Here is a 25,908-nt window from a genome sequence, read left to right as displayed (position 1 = left end):
ATCAAATCTCTGTATAGTCAGCCTTGTGTTAAATACAATAGTTCTGCTAATGCCAGTGCTAGTGACATCCTCGGGCGTTGTTCCCTTTTTTGGAGACAGTGTTATGGTATTCCCTGCCAATCCCGAGAGGGTCTATGGGTGAAAATTCATTTCCAATGTTTCGGATTGGTCAACGACGATGCCTTTAGCGTTGTGCATTTCTTAGAGCCGTCGTCTAGGCGAGACCCTTCCCGTAGATTCGGTTTTCTTCTATTTCGGGGCGTTGTCGATCATCTCAGACATAATTTAGCTAGGTAAATGGTAAAGAGTCGTGATCATCTATGTGTTGCTCTAGGTCTAGTTTAGCTAGATAGTTTGCCTGCTATGTATGTATTTTTTGCTTGGTTTTTCCTCATTAACCGAGTATTTCAGCCTATCAGTCTTTCTTCTTAATTAATACAATAGGTAGCTCTTATGTCGGTTCGTTTCAAAAAACAATATGACAATTCTTTAATTTCTAGGTTCTTGTAGAAACTACATTGTTTTCTTTTCTTCCAAGATTTTTGTGTTGATTTGCAATTGAGCCCCCACCCCTGTTCAAGAGTAGTTTTGCCAAAGGCCTGCACCTAGGGGGGGCCTACATGAGGCATAGTTGTACCCATGTACACCTAAATATCTTTGTAAAAATTAACTAGAATGGATTGGCATGGCATGCCAAGGTTGTTGGCAGTTTTCAGCTATTGAGTTGGCACTTGGCAACATGCAAAATCCTTTGTCCATAAGCACTTTGTTTCGTGAGAGCCACCCTATAATGGCACATGAGCTAGACCACAATTGATGTGTATAAACGCAAGAGTCGATACTTCAACTACTCTATTCTATTCAATGCATTTTCTAAATTTACAAACTAGTCAGCTCAGCACCCAAATGTGCAAAGCTCCCAGTGGCCCAACATAATATCTATGCAACTAGCTCTCGGTGGCCCAACATCCAAACCTGGACTCCTGGAGACCTGGAGGAGCGCGCACAAGTCACGACGCTCAATGCAATGGAGGTGGCGCCAAATGGCGGAGTAGAGGGCGACGGCGCGACTGTGATGGGACGCAGCTGCAGGACTGAGGCAGGGCACGGTGGCGCAACCATGGCGGGGTGAGGCTATGCGACCATGGTGAGCATCAATTTCTTGACATGATAGTCTGATTGCTCACTATGACCGGTAGGGTGTTGATGTTACTATGACCAAGTAGTGCTTCTATGCTTGCCTTGTGTATATCAATACTCGTATTTCACAATTGTTCTATTTATAGCATACCAGAAGCCAAGCATAATTACAATCTACGCCCAAGAATCCACAAGTTGATCGTACTACATTAAAATTTGAGTCGAAAATCTTTGAACAATAGTGAATACCACGATAAAATCTAAGTCGTGAACAAAAATAAATGATTAGAAATCTTCGAACCAAATTTTGATATCCAGCACTTGGACATTGGTAAAGCTCATTTAATTTTGATATCTTAGCACTTCAACTCATAACCTTGACTACCAAACTCTTGACTCATTTAATTTTGATATATCAATACTTCAATTTACAACTTCAAAACCAAACTCGCTGCATCGTGTTGACCATCTCTATACTTTTAAAGATAATATCAGAGTGATCTTTATACTTAAAAGACAACAGAACTCGTAAACAAATCATTTTGTAGTTGTACTAGATTTCAATTTTGTTTTATATTTTTTTCATTCACGGCGAAAAGACCAATATTTCGCCCTCTCCTCTATGAGTCTCACATATCAGTGAAAAAAAAATTCTGAAATTAGATATTTCGTTTCTGATTCAACTCATAACCTCAACTACCAAACTCTTGACTCGTTTAATTTTGATATATCAGTACTTCAATTTACAACTTCAAAACCAAACTCGTCGCGTCGTGCCGACCATCTTTATACTTTTAAAGATAATATAAGAGTGATCTTTATACTTAAAGGGCAACAGAACTCGGAAACAAATCATTTTGTAGTTGTATAGGATTTCAATTTTGTCACACCCAATTTCAAGAGAACAAATCAAATGCATTCCACATGTATATCAGGAACAGTTTCCATACATACGATGACGTCATAATTGAAATCATTACAGTGTCATTACATAACGATAGAATTCATTACAAAAGAACTCGTAGGTCTTAAAGAAAACACTAAGATAACTTTCAGCAGTAGCGGGTCTTTCATCCATCCACAGGCATTGTACGAGGGAGTGTCAGCCTAGAACATGGTCTTCACGTCGAAAACTTCCTTCACCTAGAACTCAACTCCATCGACCAGGATGTCCTCAAAGTCCTCATCTTCTGAGCAGCATCAAGAGGTTGTGAGGAGGCAAGCGTGAGTATATGGAGTACTCAGCAAATGTGGAAAAATATGGCATGGAGCTTTAAGGTAAGAAAGACTTGACTCAGGTTTACTACATCTATGTCATCCTAATCTAGGACTCAAAAAGGACTTAGTAATCTTATTTACTATGTGTGACGATACCAACATTAAAGGAACAGCTCATTGGATTCCATCCAATTACCAGACTCACCAAATATTCTATATCCGGCTGCCAACTCATCAGGGTACCACCACCCGACTACCCAAAACCAATCATCCACGATCCCTACTAATCATGAAAAAGTTCAAGCCCGCTTTTAACCGTGAGTACGGCTGATCGATCAATTTTATACTCTACAGAGGTTGCACACTTTACTCACAAGTCGTGATTCCTGTTTTGCTTCACACTTCCGAGGTGTAGAGCTAAGAGCAGGGGTCTTACTATAAGACCTTTACAAAGCGCCTCCAAACCCATATACACCCACTAAGGTTTCACCGTTAACAGGGATTACATCAACTGCACAGGCCCATCCACTGCACAGGCCCCCTCTTGTGCCACTCAACAGCCAAATGATGCGTACATAATAAGGAGGATATCTAATTATTGGCCAGGACATACCCATATAAGCCTCGTAGTTACGTTGTTCAGCTAGGTTACAGGCTTCAAGAACCGATCCTTAGGATCTAAAGCAGGTACTCGCACATTCCCGATGCGTACACAACAGCCATACCAACCACCAATCTGCCTAGATCCCTATGATACATATTGCTACAAAAGATTTTCTAATCCAGTTCATGTTGCATAGACTATTAATCAGATTAACACTTAACCCACCTGACTCGATAGCATGACTAAGCATTGCTACCCCTGACACATAGACTATAACACAAGCGACAAGGGTAATCACGGAAAGTTCTAATAAACCTAAACACGGGATTCATATTCACAAGCATGCATCTAGAAAGTAAAATATACACTTTTTTACAGTAGGATCAATGTGATCAAGGATACTTGCCTTCAACATTGGGTTGCTCAACTCTTCAAAGATCTGGTCTTGTAGGTTCATGTACTGCTCATCTCCTATTGCAATTGTGCACACTGGAAACAAGCAAGTATAAACATCTAAAAACAGTACACCAAATAGTAGCAAAGCACTATAAAAAGCCTACTAATGGAAAGTACTCGTTGCTACGATCGCGCAGGCATAAGAATCATTTAAAATAGAACTATAACAGAAAAGTTATAAGGATTTTAATCTATATGGGCTTTTCTATAAAAGAACAAGGTCTAAATTGTAGAAACATAAAGTTCTAGGGATTTATTTGTAAAATTTTAGGGACCTATTTGTAATTATATAACAGTTTAGGAGGCTAAAAGTAAAATAACAGTATTGACAGGCGTATTTTTGTGAAAACAGAAAAGTTATGCGGCCTAAATGTAATATTACCAAATTTCAGAGAATAAAAGGGTTTATTTTTGTATTGAAAACCCTATTTATTGCGTAAGCATGATGTCATTGCTGACTGGGCTCGGGTGTGTTGACGTGGCTTGCCACGTCGGACAAGGCTGCTAATGTGGTTGTGACATGTGGCGTTGACGTGGCAAGGTTGACTGGGCTACCATCTAATATGTTGATCTCAAAACCGACGGCTACGATTCAAATGGGCGAAATGGTATCTAAACCTCTAATCTTGACCGCACGCGAGGGATCTGACGGCTCAGGGTGATTGGGAAGGGTTGGCGGTTGGCGCCGCCGCCGTGGGCATGGCCGAAGCATCGCCACCGACACTCGATCTAGCGCTACAGGCTACCAAACGTGATGAGAAATGGTGCAATTGAAAGAGACTACAATGGGGATTCTCACCGAAGACTTCACGGCGACCGGAGATGGCTCGACGGTGGTCAGTGACGGAGAGAAACAGACGGTGAGGTCGGAGCTCGATGGGAAGGTGGGTCTCGTGGCGGAGAGAGAAATCCAGGGGTTGTGGAAGCTTGTGGGGGTCCTGTGGTGCCAAAGAACCGGTCAGTGGGCTTTGAGGCGCAATGGAGAAGGCAGGCGACGGTGCACGGCGATGAAACTCACCAGAGTTCGACGGGAAGGTCACGTAGCGGCGGAAAGGCGTCGAGGGGTGGCGGAGAATACTCCTCATACTCCTGGGAAGCCGATGTTCGGGCTTAGAGTCGCCAAGGAGAGCTCGAACGCGTCGGACGGCGCGTGGCAGAGCTTTGGGATGGCAATGGCGATGGTGCGATTTGGGACGGCAGGGTGGAAGGAGAACGGGAGGGTTGTGGGGTGCTGCAGAGACCATTTTATAGCGTAGAGAGGGAGCGGTGTCGTTGCAGAGTCGTGGGGCACAGAGGTGGATCGTGGGCGCGGTGGTTTTGACCGGCGGTTGCGGGCGTGACGCTCGGGAGCAAGAGCGAGCGCGAGCGCGAAGAGAGCACGAGGTTGGGGCTGACAGGCGAGCCTAGCTTGCCGGTGAGAGAGCGAGCTAGGGAGTGGATTGGACTTCGAGCGCAGGGAGATGGGTCGGGCCAATAGCAAGGAACAGGCGTCACAAATTTTGTTTTACATTTTTTTCGTTCACAACGAAAAAGATTGAAATTTCGTCCTCAGCTTTACGAGTCTCACATATCAATGAACAAAATCTAAAATTAGATATTTTGTTTCCTTTCAAAATTTTAAGTTGAAATTTCGGTAAAATTTTAATCCATCTTGCACATAGCATGCCACGTTCGAGTAATGCAAAATTATCGTGGCCCACGGACCGGTTCGAGTAATGCAAAATTATCGTGGACAAAATTACATGTTCTTGTGGCTGATTTTTTCTTTTTTTTTTCTTTTCTTGTCCTATACGGCGTACGCTAAAACGTAGGCAATACGTGTAGAAATACGTCTTCAGATACGGTTCGCGTAGCGCGTCAAGAGATACGGTTCGCCCCCAGCGTAGCCATGGGGATTGGGGAGCAAGAGCACAAGCGCAACCGCACAGCTCAGCTCGGAAGCGGCGGGTTCGGAGTCGCCTCCAAGCTCCGGGGATTGGCTGCTGGGGGATGGGGGGCGCCTGATCGCTGGCGGGGCTTCCTCATCCGGCGGTTACTTCCACCGAGATGGGGTCGGCGGTGACTGGTGAGAATTCGCTTGGTCCTCCCCTCCCTCTGATCGGATTATTTTTCTTGTTTTGTTGATCCGATGCTTTGTTTAGGCGTCTCTGGTTTAGCAATTTCACTCTTGCGTTTCAATTAGCGCAGACTGCTGGACATGTTACTGTCTTCCTTGGCCAGAACTGTGCTAGTTTTACATTGATTGTATCCTAATCCAGCAGATATTTTGTGTTTTTTATCTAATAACGTCGCGTGCTAGTTTTACACTGATTTGTTCAAGCTGAGGTGATTGTGTATATCCGTTAGAAAATTGGGCTACTGCAGATGTGGTGTGTTCCACGTTTCACAGAGCAGAATTAGGCATCTGAAAGGAATCTAGAGTTCAGAAAGAAAGAAAAAAACCTACTATCGTTAAGTGAACAATTATATAGCTTTGAGATATTCGTGCACTAAACACAGCAAAGGACAGAGCAAGTGAAAAGAAACAAACTTGTAGGATATGGCCTATCTGAGAAAGATTTCCATGCAGCTAATTGAGGAAATCTGCTGGTAAGTGTGGCACATCATGAGTGTTAGCTTTCATCAATCAGAACATGTTATCATCTAAATCATGGATTTTGTAGACAATGTCATGTAAAAATACTTTGGATTTAATAAAATATCAATGTGTGATGATACGCAGAGTAACTTTTGTCTGCAACTAATACTCGGTATTATAATGCCATGGATGCAGTGGGTCAAACCTGGGGCAATGACGTATTTAAATCAAGTGACTTTGTTCCCCTGGTCTGATTTCGAACACGAAACGGAATTGAATTCCATGATCATACTAGTAATACCCACTCATTTTGAATCAAAATTTGAGCCCCTTCCTTTCTTTCTTGTCCAGAGAGTATGCAAATGCTTCTCTCTAACCTCAAATCTGTTGTGATGATCAATGAAACATTTGCCCTTGAAGTCTTGAACCATTCCGTGGATTGTGCATATTTCTTTTTTTCTAAAATGAAAGGATCCTGTGCGATCAACAAACCCTGGTATACTTTGTTTATATTCTTGTTCAGTCAGTGCTCGATGCTATCACAAAGAGAAACCAGGATAATTTTTTTGCATTGGTCATAATCGCTTTAAAGTCTAACCAGAAATGTGATTTGATGACAGACTCTTACCAATACTAACGGGGTGATCTGCAGACACACTATTTTGTAATTCAATCTGAATATTGCTAAGATTATCTTATGCTCTCACACTTGTATTCATGAGATTCTCATATGATTTATGCTATTTTTTTCACCTACGATAAGATTCGTCCTAATTATATTTAGTGTTGCCATTGTCATCTTGCATCTTTGGCCACTTAATGGTTATTAAGGAAAAGGTTCAATCATACAGCCAATTAAGTGTCTGGTTGGTTTTGTTCTTTACTCTCTTGTTTCCTTATCATATATCAAAATACAATAAAATTAGGTATAGGTGAGATTGGAAGAACCATGTTTGCTGTTGAACCTAGAATTTCTCACATTCATCAGGAGAAAAAGGAGAAATATATATTATATATACCAATTGTTTGATAGGTTCAAATGATACATTTGTGCATTATTAAGATAAGTTAGAAGTATAAAATCTGAATATATCATACTACGATATCTAGATTAGAAGATATTAAGTTACATTTATGTTGGGTTATTAATTTGCAAATTGTACTAACATTTTTTTCGTAGCATATTTTCATATGCCTCACAGTTATGTGAGAATTTCTGCTAGTTTTGAAAACTTTTAACAGTATTGCTTTCAACATCTAACTTCTTCTTTTTCTTTCTCATTTGCCTGTTTGCATTTTAGTAGCATAGGTATCCAAAAGGAATATAGCTTAACTTCTTGAGTACCTGAGTCCTTCAACTAGCAAAGAAAATGGAGTGTAACAGCATGTAGTTTAGTGGAGTGTTGTAGCTAATGAACGTGTGGAGAAGCCAACAGGGAAATGAGCGTCCAGTTTACAGTCAGATTCAAATGAATGGATTGTATTCAATGTGCGTGAAATAGACTTCTTGTTATTTGGCTTAAGGACAAGATGAAGGCAAAATAAGAAAAAAGGCCCACCACATATACATTTTCATACTTTTAACACTTCTATCGGGCAATCCTCTAGATACATTGTATGTCACCCTTTTCTATCCATCTCTAACAATATAGCAGCTGAATGCAGTTTAGCGTGTCTTCAACTCTACAAGGTGACAAAGCAAGATCTAACAATTTTCGTTTCCAGGAGATTGCATGTCAGAAAAAGTGCACATAGTGTGAAGCTCATAAGCGGCATACTGCAAACAGTAGATGAACTTTTTTTTGCCTGTGGGGCTTGTCCACCAAACAGTGATACACAAAATTTGACTATAAGCATGGATCACTCATGATTCTCAATCTTGCTGCTTACAAAACATCTAATGCCAATACAATATGCAAAATGCATCTGGTTTATTTGTAGGGTATGACTTAGGAGCATGTAATATAGAATAAGAGCATTGACTTGTAGAAAGAAGATCGGAAGGCCCTTATTTATCACAACGCAGATAATGAGAGCTGGAATTTTCAGCGCCTCCTGGCAGCAGTTTCTCTCTGAGCATTGAAGTATACAGCAGCCACAGGGAGGCCAAGGTTATTTTCCTCAGCGAACTGGCGTGTATTGAAATGGTCCCTGAAGGATGGCACAATTACAGGCTTCCTGCGATCCTGCTTGAAGAGCACAAAAATGAACCTGTGGATGCCAATGCTGGGCTTTGGGCTCTCGTAGCTTATGACCTCTCGCCCTGGAAATTTCAAAGGTGTATGGTCATTCATTCAAAAGAACAAGTGGGAAATGGAATAGACCAAACACAAATCAGAGGAAGAACCTACCGAAGGAAGCATATGTTGTCCCAGGTATATCAGTCACAATCCTGTGAATGTAAAGGGTAACATTTAGCCACACCACTCTCACTATAAGTGCTCAGAAAACATGATGTTTTGTATGTCTGCAAGATGTGGTACTACCTTACTCAGTAACATATGCTATTGTCTAGTTAATCAGTAGCCACCGATTAGAAATAACTTTACATTATTTATATAAGAAATGCTGAAGATTACCAGTGAAGGTGCTCCCTTAGATATGGATCACTTGGTCCTGGGACATCTGGGTCTGTCATAACCTGAAATTTGAAGAATTGTGGCCGTTAGGGACGAAATAGTTAGTGCAAAGTATTTGAAGTAAACTATGAAACTGCCAGTATTGAGCTAACTGCTCTCTACCAATGTGAATAAAGACCGCAAGTCATCCCCTTGGAGCTCTACTTTTGGTTTAGACACAACTGCTGATGGGTAGAGCTCATGGCCATTGAAGACAAGCTTGTTTGAGTTGTAGGTCACTGTCATCTTCACACTTGGGTTAAAGGAATCGAGAACTTCTCCGATCACCCGCCCGACAATAAGAGGCTCCACAGACCCAGACATGTTTGGAGGGACAGGTATCTTTATTTGGCGCTATGAATGCTCTGGCTAATCCACTCAACGATGTGCTGTGTGTGTGGGCTGCTTATTGGACATTGGTAGAGTATGAGCGCCTATTTATAGTGGCAAGGAGCCTGCTGTCAAGCGTAAGCTCAAAAGAGAATATGAGGCATGTGTGTTTTTTTAGTTAGGTTTGCTGTGGATTTAACTGAAAAGGCCACTGGAAGGGAGTGCCACTTTTTCCAAGAAATCCAGCCAAGGATCTTATCTCTAACAATTGCAGATAGAATCTATGCAAGCAATACTTCATGTATCTTCTTTCAAGCTCTTTGGACAACAGCATTGTTTTCCATCAGAAAACAGAACCATCTGTTATGAATAACGATGACTACAAATGTGCAAAATTGTTTGACCTTATCTGAGGATTTTACCTATTATCAGGACCTTTATGAACATACCGTAGATATTCTCTCACTATAGAAATTAAGTCTTTCATGTGAACAATTTGCCCACTGTGGAGTCCTCAAGAAAATGTGATATATCACTATGTATATCAGTATATGTTATATCTTTATGAAACATAACGCACCTCCAGGAAAGTGGGTCTGTGAAGATTATGCTGCTAAACTATCTGCTTTTTGTTGGGAAACAGTGCTCGCCTCCTATATGTAGGGTCTGCATGACAATGCACTCTGCAGAATTTGATGCTTAACTATGTTATCAAATTGTTGTGTATCATTATGTCTATACTCTTCCAAAAGAAAAAAAATGATGAGCGATTATGTAAAATCATTAACATCTTATTTTTGGAGAACACACTTCAAATACCTTTTCTTTTTTAAAAAATGGCATCTAGATGAAATTGTTTGTGGCAAGTTAGGAAGTATAGCTTTCTGGAGATAAATGGAAAAGAAGCAGAATATAGCGCTTTGGAATGATCCCCCCTGTTTTTGCAAAAAATAATAATTATTAATTTTTGTGTAGATGTTTACCTGCAACACATTAAGACCTGGCTTCCTAATATTTGTATCCTACTTTTTTTTATGTTTTTTCATTATCTTGGAGACAAAAAATGCTTCACTGTCGACGTGGAAGCCTCTGCGCTCTGTGGAATTCGATGCTTAATCACCTTATTGAATTTGTGTATCATCTCTGCACTTTCTAAAGGAAAAAAAAGAAGCATATGAGCTATTCTGGAACAATTAGAGTAGAATCTGATTTCTGGAGAGCACATTAAAATTCCTTTATTTTGAAAAACAAGAAGCATCTCGATGTAATTGTTCATGGCAAGATAGAAAGTATGCCCTTCTGGAACTAAATGGGAAAAAAGGAATATGATACTTAGGAATTATGATTTGTTTTTGGTGAAACTATCAATTCCATTTGGCATGCTTGATATGATGTTTACTTAAGACCTCCCTGCTGATATTCTTATCATCCTGTTTTCAAATGATTTTTTTTATTATCTAGGAGATAAGATGCTGCATTGTCCGCGTGGAAGCCTCTCGACCCTCAAATGTTCATCTTTGTAGGCTTATTTGTTTAGGTAACCCTCATTTAGCTGTCTCTTTTTCTGTTAAGGAAAAGAGGGGATTTGAGTTCAATTGCTGCTAGAATCTTTCCTCAAACTGTGATACTAGCTGATTCACCATTATTCTCTGTTTATTCTCTCTTTGAAATGCTATGGCAACAAGCCACGGAAGAGAATAAAGGAATAGAATGCACTGCCGCCACCACTTCACCATGTAGGGGTGCTGTCTAGTGCTGAGAAGTCATTTCAGTTATGAAAAGTTCACATGTCCTTCTTGATTGAGGCATTAAAAAATCTTTATAGATTTCCATAAGTGGTGGAGCCAAGTATAGTTTTGTGCATTCTTGTGTTATGGTCAAATGCAATCATGCCTGCCTGGCACTTTGCGCAAGTGGTAGAAGTGGAGCCAAGTACAGCATGGAGACAATTTTGTTCTCCCGGCCAATGCATGATATTTGGTTGACACCTAGCTGAGGTAGTGGAATCTCGTAGCTGTTCCAAACAATGGTAAGTGCTTATCTTATCTCCGTTGGTAGGAAATCCCAACAGGATCTAGTTTTTGGCAAATGTCCAGTCTAGCAAGATTATGTTAGGACTTTCAGAGCCCTACATCAAATGATTTGCATCGATTTCATTTTTTTCTCTCTACTGATTTCAGTGATTTTCAAGTTACTTTTAGTGAAGTACAAAACTGTTTGGAGAAAGATGGATCAGCTGCTGAGTTCTATGGGAGAAACCAATATCAGGCGGCTACCAATAATTGGTACACAGCAGATTTCGTACCCTGTGCATCTTTTAGTCAGTATGCTGACTGATGGCAACTGGCTAGTGTCTAGGGCAAGCTTTACATACAGGCAAATATCATCTGCGAATTACCAGTGTGTTTGTTGCACGAGTTTATATTTTCACTAGTTACCTGTACAAAAACAGTAAGAAAAGTAAAATTGTTGCTTTTTCAACATTTCGCTTCATTAGTGAGCTTTGTATATTTATAGGCCACAATAACCATCTTTCACTTCCATGCAGATGGCGATGTTTCTTGGTTGTTGTCATAAGCTGTTATTCCACACCTTTGGAGTTGGAGGTGCCTCGGCAAAAAGGAGCCATCCAATGAGCCCGAGTCCCTGAACATGCAGAGTGGTAAGTAACCAACCTGAATGCATACTGCATACTGATGGGAGGATCATTGTGGGCCAACGTGGGGAGGCAATTAGATATTCAGATCATGACATGAAGACTTTAGAGGGAAGAGGCAATGCTCCAACGAATCTCCATGGGTCAATGTGTATCCCCTTGATTGACTACAGGTCAGTATCCAAGCACACAAGATAATACTCAAAGTTGTTATTGTGGGTGTGTTCATCGATGGGGGTGGACAATGGCCACGAGATTTGGAGATATTAAACTTTTACCCCACTTGGCGGCAAGCTGCGGGATTATTAGGCTACTCTCAATGCTTTGTTTCTTAGGTGATATCTAAAAAGAGAGAGGATAAAAAATTAATGTTAAGAAATAAGTTTACAATGTATGCATATGTTGTTAGTTTCTTGAGGTGTCATAAAGTAATTTATTGTCTCTCAATCATTTAGGGTTGCTCAAAGAGCTAGTTTCTTCTATAAGAAACAAGCTCATTCTCTCTCATCTTTAAATTACTTATCACATCATCTTTTTGCTTACGTGAACACCTAATTAATGTCTAATAAACTAGCATTGGGAGTAGCCTTAGTGTGTGAATATTTCTTCAGACAATCTTTCTGTGTCAAATGCCGACAGACATTGCACATTGCTCGTATGCAGCCTACAAAAGTTGCGGGGTCTGTTAAGGCAAGCAGAAATTTGGCAGCAGTCAGGTACTCGGCTGGTTCTGGTACTGGTGAATTGTTTATCACAACTACCTAAGCTTGATTTCTGAAAACTTGGCAGCGGCAGACACAAAGCTTTATGCTTCACTAGAAACTACATGGTGTGTGCACACACATGGAATCAATAATATTGTAATAGGAGTTGAAAGTTTGTAAATGTGCATGTGTAATACATAAAAAAAAAAAGAGCACCGAGGGGGAGGACGTCCTCTAGGATTTCATTAAGAGAATGTCACACCTCGAATCTGGGTCGGCGTCGGCTCAGTGAGACCATATTCAACTTGAGAGGCTTGGCGTAATACATCGAATCAATAATCTGACCCAGTCCAGCGGCGGCGTGTGGAGCAGTGGAGTTTGGAGGGTCATTCTTTTTCTTTTGAGATGGCCGGAGGGGTTTTCCTTTTTTAGATGGACGGCTTTTCAAATTCACGGGATTCACGGATTATTTGATTAGGTGTGCAATTTAAGAAAGAGAAGGAATCAAGAGTGAAGTAATTGGTGATTAATTGTGACTTTCCATATAAACCCTATTTTTTGAGGCGATAGAAATCAAGCAGATTGGGCTCGTGGCTGCCCACTTCTCTCCGCGTAACTACTGTACCAATCTACGTGTGTACAGAGTTGCCTGGGCTCTGAAGCCAACAAAGGCATGAAAACATTTTTGGTAAGATAAGGGATTCTTTTAGTACTACTAGATTGCAAGCGAAGAAGTGAGTGGTGTTGCACATTGTAACTCCTGCTGATTACCTGATTCTGTTATGAACCAGAGACATAGGGCACGCCTCTGAGCTAGGCACCACCAGCGAATCAGAGATGACTAGGCCTGTGTACTACAGCAGCTTGACAAATCTTATCCCTTATTCTCTTCCTCACTAGTGAGATCTTGCAGCTGCAATCCTGCACAGGAGTTGTTGATGCACAGGGCATGAAAACAGCACGTGCAGCCGTATCATTTACCCAGCAAAAAACTGGCAGGCAGGATTCACTGCACTCAACAGACTCGGTGGTACTGTCACACGCCAGATCTGTGCCCCTTCTCCATGGTGCATGACTGCAAATTCGTAATTCTGCAAAACAGCGAATAATATTCAAATTCACGTCACAATTGCAAAAACAGAGATAGATTTGGGTCTAAATGTCCATGTGGATATAACAGCCATATGTCTAGAGTAAGCAACATGCTAAAGCAAGAGGTGTGAAATACATAAATAATAAAAGTGAGGGAGGCCATCTGATGCAAACAGGTCACCAATGCAATAAAGGACAACCAAGATTGCGTGTTTGCCCTGCCACTCAAAGCTACATTCACATTTGTCTTCTCAAACCTGAAGCGCCAGATCTTGAAGAAATGGCTCCTAAGTTAGTCTTTGTTCTGCCAATTGTGCTCCTCGGTTGGGCACTCCAGGCAATTCTCCGGCCACCGCCTCCGAAACCGTGTGGCTCACCAGGTGGGCCTCCTCTGACATCCCCCAGGATCAAGCTCAGGGATGGAAGGTACCTTGCATACCGAGAAGACGGAGCAGAGAAAGACAAGGCCAAGTACAAGGTCATCACAGTACATGCATTTGATACCACTAAGGACTTTCCCTTGCCTGTTTCTAAGGTAAAGCAGACAGCACAGCACAACTAGAAGTCAAATATCAGTTTATTTCTTCATATTAAGCTTACTGTTTTCTTTCTCTGTAAATTCAGGAGCTTGTGGGAGATCTGGGAATTTACCTGCTTGCTTTTGATAGAGCTGGGTACGGGGAAAGTGACCCGAACCCCAGGCGGGATGTCAAGAGCGAGGCACTGGATATCGAGGAGCTCGCCGACCAGCTGGAGCTTGGACAGAAGTTCTATGTCTTAGGAGTATCAATGGGAGGATACTCAATTTGGGGATGCCTCCAGTATATACCTCACAGGCAAAAACAGAAACCCCAGCCATATACATGTTTATGACATATGCAACTCTTCATGGTTGTAAAGCTACATATGCCGTGTGTGCAGGCTCGCAGGAGCTGCGCTAGTTGTGCCAATTATCAACTACTGGTGGCCTTCTTTCCCAGCTGAATTATCCAGGCAGGCCTTCAAGAAACTGAATGTGCCAGAGCAGAGGACCCTCTGGATTGCACACAACATGCCTTCCTTGCTCTACATGTGGATGACCCTTTCTTCTGCGGCAGCCATGGACCACCCTGGAATATTTAGCAAACATGATATGGAGGTTCTTCAGAAGATGATGGCAATGCCAAGAACCATTGAGGTAAATCACGGCCTCAGATATAAATGTACAAGAAAGATTGCAGCACAAGAAATACACTTCACAGAGTACTTTGGTTAAAAATGTAATAAAAGGACTTGCTTCCTCTGTGTTTACGTCGTAGAGACAATAATATAATCATACATCTACATGAAAATTACAGGAAGAAAGAATATACAAAAGAAACATTTGTATTCAATGTTCACCTAAACCAGTGCTATACAAAATAACCTACCCCTTTTTTAAGATTTGTTGACATAGCATTCATTTGCTATTTCTTTTCAGAATAAATCAAGGCAGCAAGGCACTTCTGAATCAATCCACCGTGATTTACTTGTCGCTTTTGGAAGCTGGGAGTTTGATCCAATGAATATTACCAATCCGTTTCCTCAAAATGAGGGTTCTGTACACATCTGGCAAGGATATGAAGATAGGTTGGTGCTTGTTGAACTGCAGCGGTACATTTCCAAGAAGCTTCCATGGATCAAGTACCATGAAGTCCCAGAAGGTGGCCATATGTTCATGCTGGTAGATGGATGGACTGACCAAATTCTCAAGGCACTCTTGGTAGGAGAAGAGCCCTCAGCTGTGTGACTGTATAGATCCATTATCAAAATGCTGAGAACTGTAGGTGCCAGCTGCGATTTAGTTTTCCCCAAGTTGTATTCCTAGAATATCAAGATCGGTCTAATACAAAAGATGATACACCGTACTGTCAGTTTAAGCTATTGTTCTCCAGCATATTATGTAATTACAACAGCATGTGAGACCTTGGTAATTGTCCCTTGCTACCTTTGGTCCAAAATAGATGTCGTCCTAGAATGTGTGCGGTCAAACATTCAAAACTTTGATGATTACTATATATAAAATTATTTAGTTTTGTCTCATGAAAATAATGTTAATGGAGCCATCATCAAAGTTACATCAATGTCATTATGAATTTATTAATTTTATAGCATATGCTCAGGAAAAGCAGTGGTCAAAGTTCTGCATTGGAGACCGTATTAGTGACCTAAATGGCAAGTGAATCTGACCAGAGGCAGTACTATACCTTGGTTGTTCACGAGTCGTATAAACAGTGAACATAGTAAGAATGTAAATGCCACCTTATGTATATCAAAAGATAAGGAAAAGGGAAACTAATTCTAACAATCTCCAATCATGATCTAAGTAAAATCATGAAAAGCTTCAGTTCATGAGCATTGCAATTTCTCTCATTTCCCTTAGACGATACAGTCTGAGAAGGCAATAAGGCAAATAGATTTATTTGATGTTTATGTTCATGTATAAATGAATAATCAAATATCAGCAGAAGATATATGATCTAATGTGCACGAGTTCTGAAAAATTACTAGGTGTTACGAAGTTTAGTGCTCGGAAAAATTATGTTACTACCTTGAATTCTAAATTTTGGGAGAAGTTTAGCATTCCCTCCTGATACACCTAATAAAATTAGCCCATAGTATTCAATGTGCACTGCTAAAATGTACCAGTGCATCATGGTACCAGCTAACTCATGAACCATGTGACATAAATCAACCCAATTAAGTAGTGCATGATCATAGTCCGATGCACATATCAACACATGTCTTATCGTTCTGCACAAACACACCATTCACATTGAACATACATGGAAAGAATTGAATAATTCAACCAACTTACTGAAACATTGTTCTCACACTTGTAAAACACTTCATCATACGAATATGGTTGCTTGCTTAGTAGCTTCACCACCACAATTCCACACGCCGGGCAATCCACAAGTGGAAGCTCCTCCAACTACCTCGAGGTTGCGTTGGAGCCCGACCCGCACTTCATGGTGCCCTGTCGCAGGAGGATGCGGAGGGCGTACCTTGCGTTGGAGCTCGACCTGCCGTCTTTGCCGCCTCCGCTGCCGTGAGCTAGGGTTAATCGGGCGCAACCGAGCTAGGGTTAATTGCGCACGGCGCGGTGACGAGTTAACTAGTTGAGTCCAACCAAGAAGCTGTTGGGTGGTGGGCGGGGGCAATGCAGTCCATACTGAAATACGATGGCCTGCAGGTGAGCCCAAAGGGCGGAGGTGTACAAAATAGCATGTTTTGAAGCCGCACAAAATTGTAATGACACCAGCCAGGTATAGCACTTTGTAGTGGCATTTTTCAAAACATACGATTTCATAATAGCACGGATCAAATTTACCCTAGAAAAAAAGAAGTTCAAAACTGATTCTTGATAAATCAAACGAATGAAATTGCATTAGACAGTAGCATTCACGAAAGGCAACGCCTAATTGATTTCTTAACACAGAATATCCGCAAAGTGCTTCTAATACATAATTCACCAAGGCTTAGGGGTGTATTTTGGAAAAAGGGAGACAAACAAATCAAACGAGGGAATATGTGTACATCCTCATTCCATAGAATTAAGAAAATGGACCTTACCTAACTATGCTAGGCATTAGTACCACTTAAGTAATCACATGAGTAAAGGTATATTATATGAAGTATTAAATCGTCCATGATTCTGTTATTATGCATGTTGTCAAAGCTGATTTGCACATAGACCATATTCCTTTTGTTAGGTATATAGAGTCCTTATCCCTTACGTATAGGTTACTAGAGTTATTGTTCTGTACTCCCTTATGTATTGTATATATTGCTTTTAGAAACTACTGTTGAATACAAGTTGATACTCCTAATATGGTATTAGAGCTAGGTTTTTTTGGACGCTGCAACTCGTCCTGATCCAACCACCCGCCGCCGCCGACTTTCTCATCAGCCGGCTACCCATCTCTCCGATCAGGTCTACAGTATTGTTCACCCGACACTGCTCATCCACCTGGTACTATTCAGCCGCCCGACGCGACTGGATCTACGGCGTTCTCCGATAGGGCCTACAGTATTCATCTGGTACTGTTCATTAGGTAGGTTACTGTTCTGAGGTGATCTGCTCGTCATGTGCAATTCATCTGCACAAAGCTGCTCTTCTCTGTTTTTTTTTTCAATGGATCAACGGTTGTTGCTCCCGTTTGGATCCATTGAAGGGTTCTCTCTTCCCGCTGGTATTTATGCTCCTTTGGACCCCTTCATCTTACTTTGGCACAGATCGTCGCGTCGCTGCCGAGAGCTCTATGTCATCGCTTGTCACAGCACGCTCTGTTGGTTGTCATATGGATGTTGCTGCAGTTTGGTATGCTGCTAGCTTTTTTTATGTCTAACTTTAGTATTTGCTTTTCTGATGTATTCATCCAAGTTTTAGTCTTACTTTGAGTTCGTCTATACCGTTCAAGTCCATATATTCCTTTATCATTAGTCGATTTTCTTTCGAGTCGTTATTGATGCAACTTAGCTATCTAGATCTTTCTGTAGCTTTAGTGATAACTTCATTTGTTGTCTCTTGTCATCGTTGTATTTGCAATTCTTGATCTAGGGCATTCTTGTGTTATTTTAGTCTTTTCGTAACTCTAGTGACAACTTATTTGGTTGTCTTGCTACTCATCATCATTTTGTTGCGATTCTTGACTAATGGTATTCTTTTGTTGTCTTCATCACGACTTTACTCTTGTACTTCGCTTTGCACTTCTTCGACTTGATTCGACAGGATTACTAAGACTCCACTCTACGACGGCTTTGAAGATACGGTTTTTGGATGTATTAGCCTAAGTTTATTATTTAGTGTCATCTCTTTCAAATACAACGTTATTGCATACGTCTTGTATTTGAGGGGGTGTTAGGTATATAGAATCCTTATCTGTTACGGATAGGTTACTAGAGTACTTATCATGTACTTTCTCATGTACTCTATATATTGCCCTCAGAAGCTACTATTTAATATAAGTTGTTATTCTAACATCTTTCACTTCCATCTAGTGAATCACTAACCAAGTAACTTTAAGTACACAATTTGCAAAATTTGAAGAACGAACCTCAGAATACTTTAAATGAAAATAAACATTTACTAACATGTAGTACCCATAAAAGGTAATTTTCTTAATGCGAAACAACGTGCGCTCATAGTTCAAAACATGTAACCAAGATCATACACAAACGGTCAAGGTAGATAGTATCTAGGTAATCTGTTAACATGGCAAATACAACTGTAACAAAATTGATGGCATTCCTCAATTATTATAATTTATCAAATGTATTTTGTCTTTCTCTTTTAAGTACAGAAAGCGAAGAATCGAACACCTAGCACACAAGGATGGATTACAAGAAGTTATGGCACATTGAACCCAGAGACGTGTCGGTTGATAATATTTCATATATGTATTACCGATAAATTTGATAAGGTCAGAGTAATCAAATGAGAAGTTCCTGATACTAAGGTAAAACAATTTCAAAAGCGCATTAGAAGAAATAGAACAGGCTCTATAAGGTCTGATTAGTTGCCCGCATAATAGCAACCTGACCCAATGAATGCGTATAATCTCAGAGAGAAACGTATTTGGTTGCACGCATGTATTGTTCCAGTCTGACCTGACGGATACAAATGTACGCTCACAACCTGACCCAGAAGGGAACCTCGATTCGAGCTTCCCTTCGCAGCCTAGTTCGGCGGATGCAGGAGCTTGCAATTAATCACGCAAACGGGTTCACTTGTGAGTATCACAAAATCATCTTTATATGAGCAATCAATCACAATATCAATTCTTGTATTTGCTCATGTGAGCTCAGATTCAGTCAACCAAACAAAAACCTAGCTCGGTCTGTCCAGACAGATACACAAACACTCTTCTTTTCAACAAATATAACTCCGCTCAGCCTGCTTCCCTTCAGCCTGCATATACGATTCATATGAACAAGATCTATACGGCCAACTAATCACACCTACAGAGCAGATGCTACAATATCTCCATGAGTATAAACCAAGGAAAGAATTGTGACGAGGTTTAAGCAACAAGAGGAAGACTTGTTTGTGCTTAACTATTCATTTGGAAGTACCCAGCTGCTTCACCCGGATAACATTGCCCAAACTCTGTTTTTCTCCTTTTGAACGGAATTGCCCCCAAACTCCATCTATCATCTCTGGAGCAGTAAGAAGAAGGCCAGCTTGTGCTTAACTATTCATTTGGGAAGCACCCAACTGTCGCAGCTGCTTAACTCAGAGAACATTGTCACAAACTCCCCCCCCACCCACCCACCCCCAAGAGGAATTGCCCCCAATCTCCATCTACCATCTCCTGACTGAACAAAAAATTAAAATATGCTTGAAGATATGAGCAAAGCTAATAATGAAGCACTGATGAAGAGAAATATGCATGCATATAGGAGAAAGTTCTTACAGAGACATATCCACCAAGAAAGGACAACAGGATGATTTCACAGAGACCAATTCTATTCACCCAAAACAACATTCTCCAAGTACTCAATTGCATGATGCATGTGGCCTTCATCAAATCCCTTAAACAAGGCATTATGTGTGCAATAATCTGGATGAATACCATTCTGATGCATTTCAAAATAAAATCTTATTGCATCCACCCAGTTGCCTTCTTTACAGTTCCCATCTATCAACAAAGTATATGTGTATTTGTTTGGCGCCAATCCCCTATCCAGCATCTCATGAAAATGATGATAAGCCAAGTCAGTTCTGCCCATCCTGCATAGTGCATGTATGAGCACATTATATGTTACTTCATTAGGTTCAACTCCTTCCTCCAGCATCTTCCGGAACCAACCATATGCTGAATAAAGATTTCCTCTTCTACAATATGTGTGAATAAAAACGGTGTAGGTCACAGCTGAGGGTGGCAAACCACTTGAGACCATGCTCTTAAAAAAATTCCTTGCTTCCCTTAGGAGTCCACTCTCACAGTACGCATGAATCAAGCAGGTGTATGTGATACAGTCAGGCTGTAAACCATCACCGACCATCTTCACCCACAGATCATAGGCATCTTTCAGGTTACCAGTCTTGGACAGTCCATCAATAAGAATATTGTATGTGACGGTATCAGAAGATATTCCTTTCAACATCATCACCTCCCTCAACTGCAAAGCCTTGGAAGTAGCCCCTAGTGTTAGCTCGGCGCAAATCCTTGTATTATAGGCAAAGCAATCTGGCTGCAAACCTTTGCTCAGCATCTCATCAAAGAACTCTCTTGCCATAGCAACATTCCTCACCTTACATGAACCATTCATGAGAATCGTATATGTACAAACATCGGGCAAACAGCCCTGCTCTACCATTTCTTCTTTGAATCTCCTAGCTTCCTCTAAATCACCTAATCTACAATAACCATCTATAATAATATTATATGTTGAAATTGTTGGTACTAACCCTGCACGCCTCAAATCACCAAGCAACCAAAATGCCTCCTTCAAATTACCTGCCTTACAATATCCATTTATCAACGAATTGTACGTGATCAAGTCTGGCAGCAAGCCCATCGCCCTCATTTCCACAAACTTCACCTGCGCAGCCTCCACCTGCCTACTTTTAAGCAGCCCATGAATCATTGCATTGTATGTCACCACTGTAGGCATAATACTTTCATTCTCCATCTCCAACTGCAAAGCTTCAACCTTTCTGACAAAACCCTTTGCAAACAACCCAGTGATAAGTGGGTTATAAGTGAAGGATGAAGCTTTCTTGGATAGCCGCAAGAAGTCAACCAGCTCTGCTGCCTTCTCCAGCTCACCTTTCCTGGCCAACCAACTAATCACCACATTGTAAGTGACATCGTTTGGCAAGCAACCAGTCCCCTGTGTCTTCATCTCCCTCAGCAGCATGTCAGCCTCATCCCTCTTTCCCTCCTTGAAGTATGAATCCAGCAACGTATTGTACGTGACAATGCTCGGCTCAACCCCAAGCTGGAGCATCTCTGCATGCACAGCCCAAACGTCGTCCCACCTGGCCGCGTCACGCAGAGAGCGCAGCACACGGTTGCAATCCTTGACGTCAGGGGCCACGCCGTGGCGCGCCATCTCACGGAAGGCAGCGAGGCACAGCGTCGAACAGGTGGTGGGCGTGCCCGTGGCGTCGTGGGCTTCGCATTCCGTCGAGTGATTGGTGGACAAGCGTAGGAGGAGGCTGAGTAGGGATCGATGGGAGCGAGAGAGGGGAGTGGAAGAGAGGAGGAGGGACACGACGGGGAGGAGGAGACCGAGGTGGAGGGCGCGGAGGGAGACGGGGTAGGCGGCTCGGATGTGGTTGGCTTCGGCGAGCGGGACGAGGACGGCGGCGAACGTGGCGGCGGAGCGGGGGAAGCCGCGCGTTGTGGTCTCCGCCCACCGGAACAGCTGGCGCGCGAGGCCCGGGAGGCCGCGGAGCGTGACGTGGACGTCGCCCGTGGCGAGCACCTGGCGGAGAGGCTCCGGCGGTGGGGGATCAGAGGCGAGGAGTGCGGCGAATGGGTTCTCCTCGGGCAGAGGAGGCGTCGAAGGAATCAACGCCGGCGAGGTGGAGGAGAACCGGAGGCTGGAGATAGCTGCGACGGCGGTGGCGGCAGCAGGAGCTTGTGAGTTGCAGTATGGGATATTGAATAGCATGGATTAAGGTTCTAGTACTACCCGGCGATGCCTCGCCATTAATGACGACGCGGCGGCGGCGACGAGTGCTTCCTGCACCAATGCGGCGGCGGCGGCGGCGCCACACCAGATTCCGGCAGCCGTAGGAGGTCGAAGGCGCCCGCAGGCGGCGGCCCCCGACCTGGTGTAGAGGGCGAGAAGGAGAGGGGCAGGACCGGAATCCCCCAGGCGGCGTTGACGACGGGAGGAGGCCTAGGCGGCTGCGGCTGCGGCTGCGGCTGGTAACCAAGAGAGGAGGCGCCGCGGGTTTGAGTGGGAGAGAGGGATACTATAGCATATTGTATTCATTTAGAGGTCTGCCTCGTTTTCAATTCACGAGCACAAAACCCAAACTATAAGCATGTTCACACTAGTACACTACAACGGGTGTCATTGGTCGTACGGACTGTATACGTAGTTTGAAGGAAAGGTTGAATGTGTTTGAATTTGATGGGTTTTCTCTTTAAAATTTGGATTTGAAATGGAGTGAAATTTAAATTTGAGCAAATTTTATAATGAAAAAAAAGAAAAGGAGGAGGTTTCGAACTGGTGGGCCGCTTTCGGCCCTTGTGGCTGAGCAGCCCATATGGCCTGGTCGTCCTCCATACCTTCTTAGGAGGGTTTTAAAAGGGGTGTTGTCGTACTTGGGGACACTTTGTTCTAGCTGGGTGGTTTGTGCTCCCGACGGATTTGGATGGCGGCGGCATGCGTTATCCCTTGGTTCAGTTGGCTATATCTCTAGTGGTTCCTTTCCATGTGGATCAATCGATCCCACCAACTCTCCACTTTCTCCTCGAACCTTCCCCCCTCCATTCTCCAGCGCTCTTCTTTGCCTGTTCCGTGGTTGTGCCCCGTCGTTGTGTGCTTGCTAGTCCGTGTGGTGAGGTATGGTGAACCTTGTGTGACAAAGCTTGGCCTTGGGTGCACAGTCGTGCATGTGCCCTTGATCGTGGTGGTGGTGGCGCTTCTAGGGTGGTTTTTGTGTCACGTCTTCGTGCATGTTTTGCAGGTGGAGTTCACGCCATGCTCGTGGTCTCTATACGGTGCTTTTGCCATGGTGACCGTGGCTCGTGTGCGTAGACTACTCATGGTGACCGCATTTAGGTGTTGGTTGTCTCGGGTTGGTGCTCGACGATGTCCTCCCTGGCCCGGAGCTGGACTTGTCTCTATTGCAGTGATCCCTGCTCCTTGGGTGCTAGCTACAGTGTTTCTTGTAGCTGGTACAACGGTATTTATCTCTGAGAACATATACTTTGTTGACCTCGTCATAGAGAGAGGTGCCTCTATTTTCTAGGGTAGCGTTGTTGCGTGTCTTATCTTCGACTTCTTCATTGGACAGTAAGCATGTTTCCGTCTCTTCTCTTGATTACTATCTAGCCTGCAATTTACTTGATCCCTGTTGGAGTTGATAAATTTGCATGCTAGTTAAGGTGGGTATGCTGCTTTGTGATAATAACATGCAATGCGAGGTTAGTGTGACAATTACGCACACTTTCTAGGTTGCAATCGCTATATCTGTTTACTACCTCTCTTTGTGAGCCTTTGATCCTATTTAGCTATATGTTCCGTTGGTTTACTCTGAATTGGTAAGTTCTATGGTAAATTGATAGCTTAGTAGATAAGATAGTAACTTGAGTAGCTCAGTCTAGATGATGAAAGCTGTCACACTCATCCACAAGCTTATTTAAGCGTTGGATAGCCATTAAATCGGTAGCCTGCACTATGAGCAAAACAATCCTTTTCCTACTTGCTGATTTTATTCATGTGTTATTTCACCTCTTAATGTTGATTGCCTCATATGATATACTTGCAAACATGAGTAGAAGATGCTTTGACATACCTACTGTTAAAATGCTCATGTTAGTTTGTGTATTATCGCTTGTAGGCAGTCATGTTTTTATTATTGTGTTTAAATTTAGAATCAATTTAATCAAAATGTTGCTAAAATGTAATTTGAAATAACAGAGTGGAACCGTATTTGTTAAAAAGAAAAATATTTTGTTGATTATATTTGTATATACAGGTTAAGCAGAGTTCCTATTTAGTTGTCCAAATCTAAAGATGTATGAGGAGTTGGATGTGCTGAAATTATGATGAATTGCTTGCATGAGGCTGTATAATTAGTTGTCAAATCTGTCTGACTTGTTGGCTCATCTACACACACAGATATGATACAATTGCATCCGTCGGGTCTAGGTTGGAAGTGAAGCTCGACCTTTCCATCACTTTGGAGTCAGGATGAGAACGTATAATTTGCACCCATCATGTCATATCAAAATAATAAAAACAGACAACTAAACAAGCTTCTCAATACGAATATACACTTGCATAGGGTCAAGATAGGGCTCATCTAGGCAGCCAATCACTCCCTAGACTACTTACTGGTCATAGCACATGGAGGAATATTAGGATCATATTTTGGCAAGCCAACTACTTAATATCAGTAGTGCTGTAAGTTTGAAAAACCAAAACTGTTTAGCCATTCTAATCCACCGCTACTGGTTACATTATCTTGTGAAAGTTGTACGGCCGAAACACCAAAACAAAATAGAGGTGCATTCTTAGACTACTAGAGAAACAAATTTGTGATACTGCTTGCTGATACTACGAAAATACCATTCTACATAGATGATGTAAATAAAATAAAATTGACAAAACAAATACTGATTAAAAATCGAACAGAAGAAATTATAGACCTGTTCAAAGGAGAAAGCATCAAGTTGAGGAGGGTGGTGTTTGCCTCCACCTGGCCGCCAGAGGGACGAGTATCCCTTGACTTCAGATTTATTGTGAGTCATTAGCTTGTAAATTGATAGATAAGATTTGATGTTATAGTATCTCATAAACAGTATTATCTGTGCTTTATCTTTTGAAGTCAGAGGATTTGGATCCGTCGTCGAAGATATCCCAAATCTTACACGGGTGATACCCGCACACTTGTGAGGAACCGTCCAAATAGTATTCTAATTAATCATCAGGAGGATCATTATTCATAATCACAACCTCGACGATTAACCAGAATACCATTCCGGTAGTCCCGGCACGTGTTTTGTGCCCAGGATCGGAACACATGCCTTCCAACTCAAATATCACAACACAGTTTAATAGAGAGCAAGTAATTAAACTGGATTACAATCATTAAACATGCAACTGCTTCCACAATTTACAACAAAAGAAGAACAGCAACTAAGCAGCGGAAGAAAAACCTATACAACAAAAGAGTATGGAGCCGTATGCCCTTAGGCTCCATACCAAAAGCGTCGGAGTTCGGAGTAGAATGTGCTACTCCTGCCCGCCACCCGGATCGGCAGGCAAAAAGTAGCCGAAAACTGCCTCTTCCTCGCCGACCTGTGAACCTGAAAACAACTTAATGGCAGCACCCCTTAGTACGAAGGTACTAGCAAGTCTTACACAGTATGAGTATATATATTCACGACTCCAAGGATCATGCATTTAAAGCTGTAGCAAGGATTAAGACATGTTTAAGTTCATTAAGCGGTAAGCAACCTAGACTCTAGGTGTAAGCAACTGACTTAACCAACCACCGACTCAAACTCTGCCAACCAACTGACCACAACAGATATGTAAACAAGTGTATAAAAGTAAACCAACTCTGCCAACCAACTGACCACAACAGATATGTAAACAAGTGTATAAAAGTAAACCATTACCACCAAACCACCGACCACATACCGACCAAACCACCCAATCCAACCATGCCACAACCCACATCGAAACTCTACGACCAAAATATGGTCGCTCGGTGGAGATAAGCAATAGCGATGCTCATGACCGAGAGCGCGGCAGTTCGAACTGATTATACACCCTGCAGGGGGATACTCCTGGAC

General features: G+C 42.2%; 3 protein-coding genes across 12 annotated transcripts; 1 reads left to right on the top strand and 2 right to left on the bottom strand.

Annotated features, from left to right (window-relative positions):
- Window positions 1–5,266: 5,266 nt before the first annotated feature.
- Window positions 5,267–15,375, top strand: LOC133906529 (uncharacterized). Of its 10 annotated transcripts, none has more exons than XM_062348457.1 (10): window positions 5,267–5,483; window positions 10,406–10,481; window positions 10,630–10,973; window positions 11,125–11,229; window positions 11,493–11,773; window positions 12,264–12,992; window positions 13,096–13,931; window positions 14,021–14,232; window positions 14,318–14,573; window positions 14,856–15,375. In XM_062348457.1, the coding sequence occupies exons 7-10, from the start codon at window positions 13,563–13,565 to the stop codon at window positions 15,162–15,164; spliced, it is 1,146 nt and encodes a 381-aa protein (XP_062204441.1). In that variant the 5' UTR covers window positions 5,267–5,483; window positions 10,406–10,481; window positions 10,630–10,973; window positions 11,125–11,229; window positions 11,493–11,773; window positions 12,264–12,992; window positions 13,096–13,562; the 3' UTR covers window positions 15,165–15,375. The 10 variants fall into 10 exon arrangements, with proteins under 10 accessions (XP_062204441.1, XP_062204448.1, XP_062204449.1 ...); XM_062348464.1 differs by having other exon boundaries at window positions 10,406–10,973; window positions 12,264–12,316; window positions 12,390–12,992; XM_062348465.1 differs by having other exon boundaries at window positions 10,406–10,973; window positions 12,240–12,316; window positions 12,390–12,992.
- On the bottom strand, window positions 7,656–9,051 carry LOC133906530 (protein CENTRORADIALIS-like). Its single transcript, XM_062348467.1, has 4 exons — window positions 8,738–9,051; window positions 8,576–8,637; window positions 8,348–8,388; window positions 7,656–8,259 (listed from the first exon to the last, which is right to left on the bottom strand). Exons 1-4 carry the CDS (start codon window positions 8,936–8,938, stop codon window positions 8,042–8,044), a joined length of 522 nt encoding a protein of 173 aa, XP_062204451.1. The 5' UTR covers window positions 8,939–9,051; the 3' UTR covers window positions 7,656–8,041.
- Window positions 15,376–19,867: 4,492 nt separating the features above from the next.
- On the bottom strand, window positions 19,868–22,340 carry LOC133906727 (pentatricopeptide repeat-containing protein At1g22960, mitochondrial-like). The gene has a single exon (XM_062348705.1). The coding sequence runs from the start codon at window positions 22,040–22,042 to the stop codon at window positions 19,886–19,888; it is 2,157 nt and encodes a 718-aa protein (XP_062204689.1). The 5' UTR covers window positions 22,043–22,340; the 3' UTR covers window positions 19,868–19,885.
- Window positions 22,341–25,908: the final 3,568 nt, after the last annotated feature.

This window comes from Phragmites australis, chromosome 23 (assembly GCF_958298935.1).
Source record: "Phragmites australis chromosome 23, lpPhrAust1.1, whole genome shotgun sequence".
Lineage (NCBI taxonomy): Eukaryota > Viridiplantae > Streptophyta > Magnoliopsida > Poales > Poaceae > Phragmites > Phragmites australis.
Note: the sequence above shows the minus strand (reverse complement) of the source record. Positions and strands in the feature narration are given on the sequence as shown.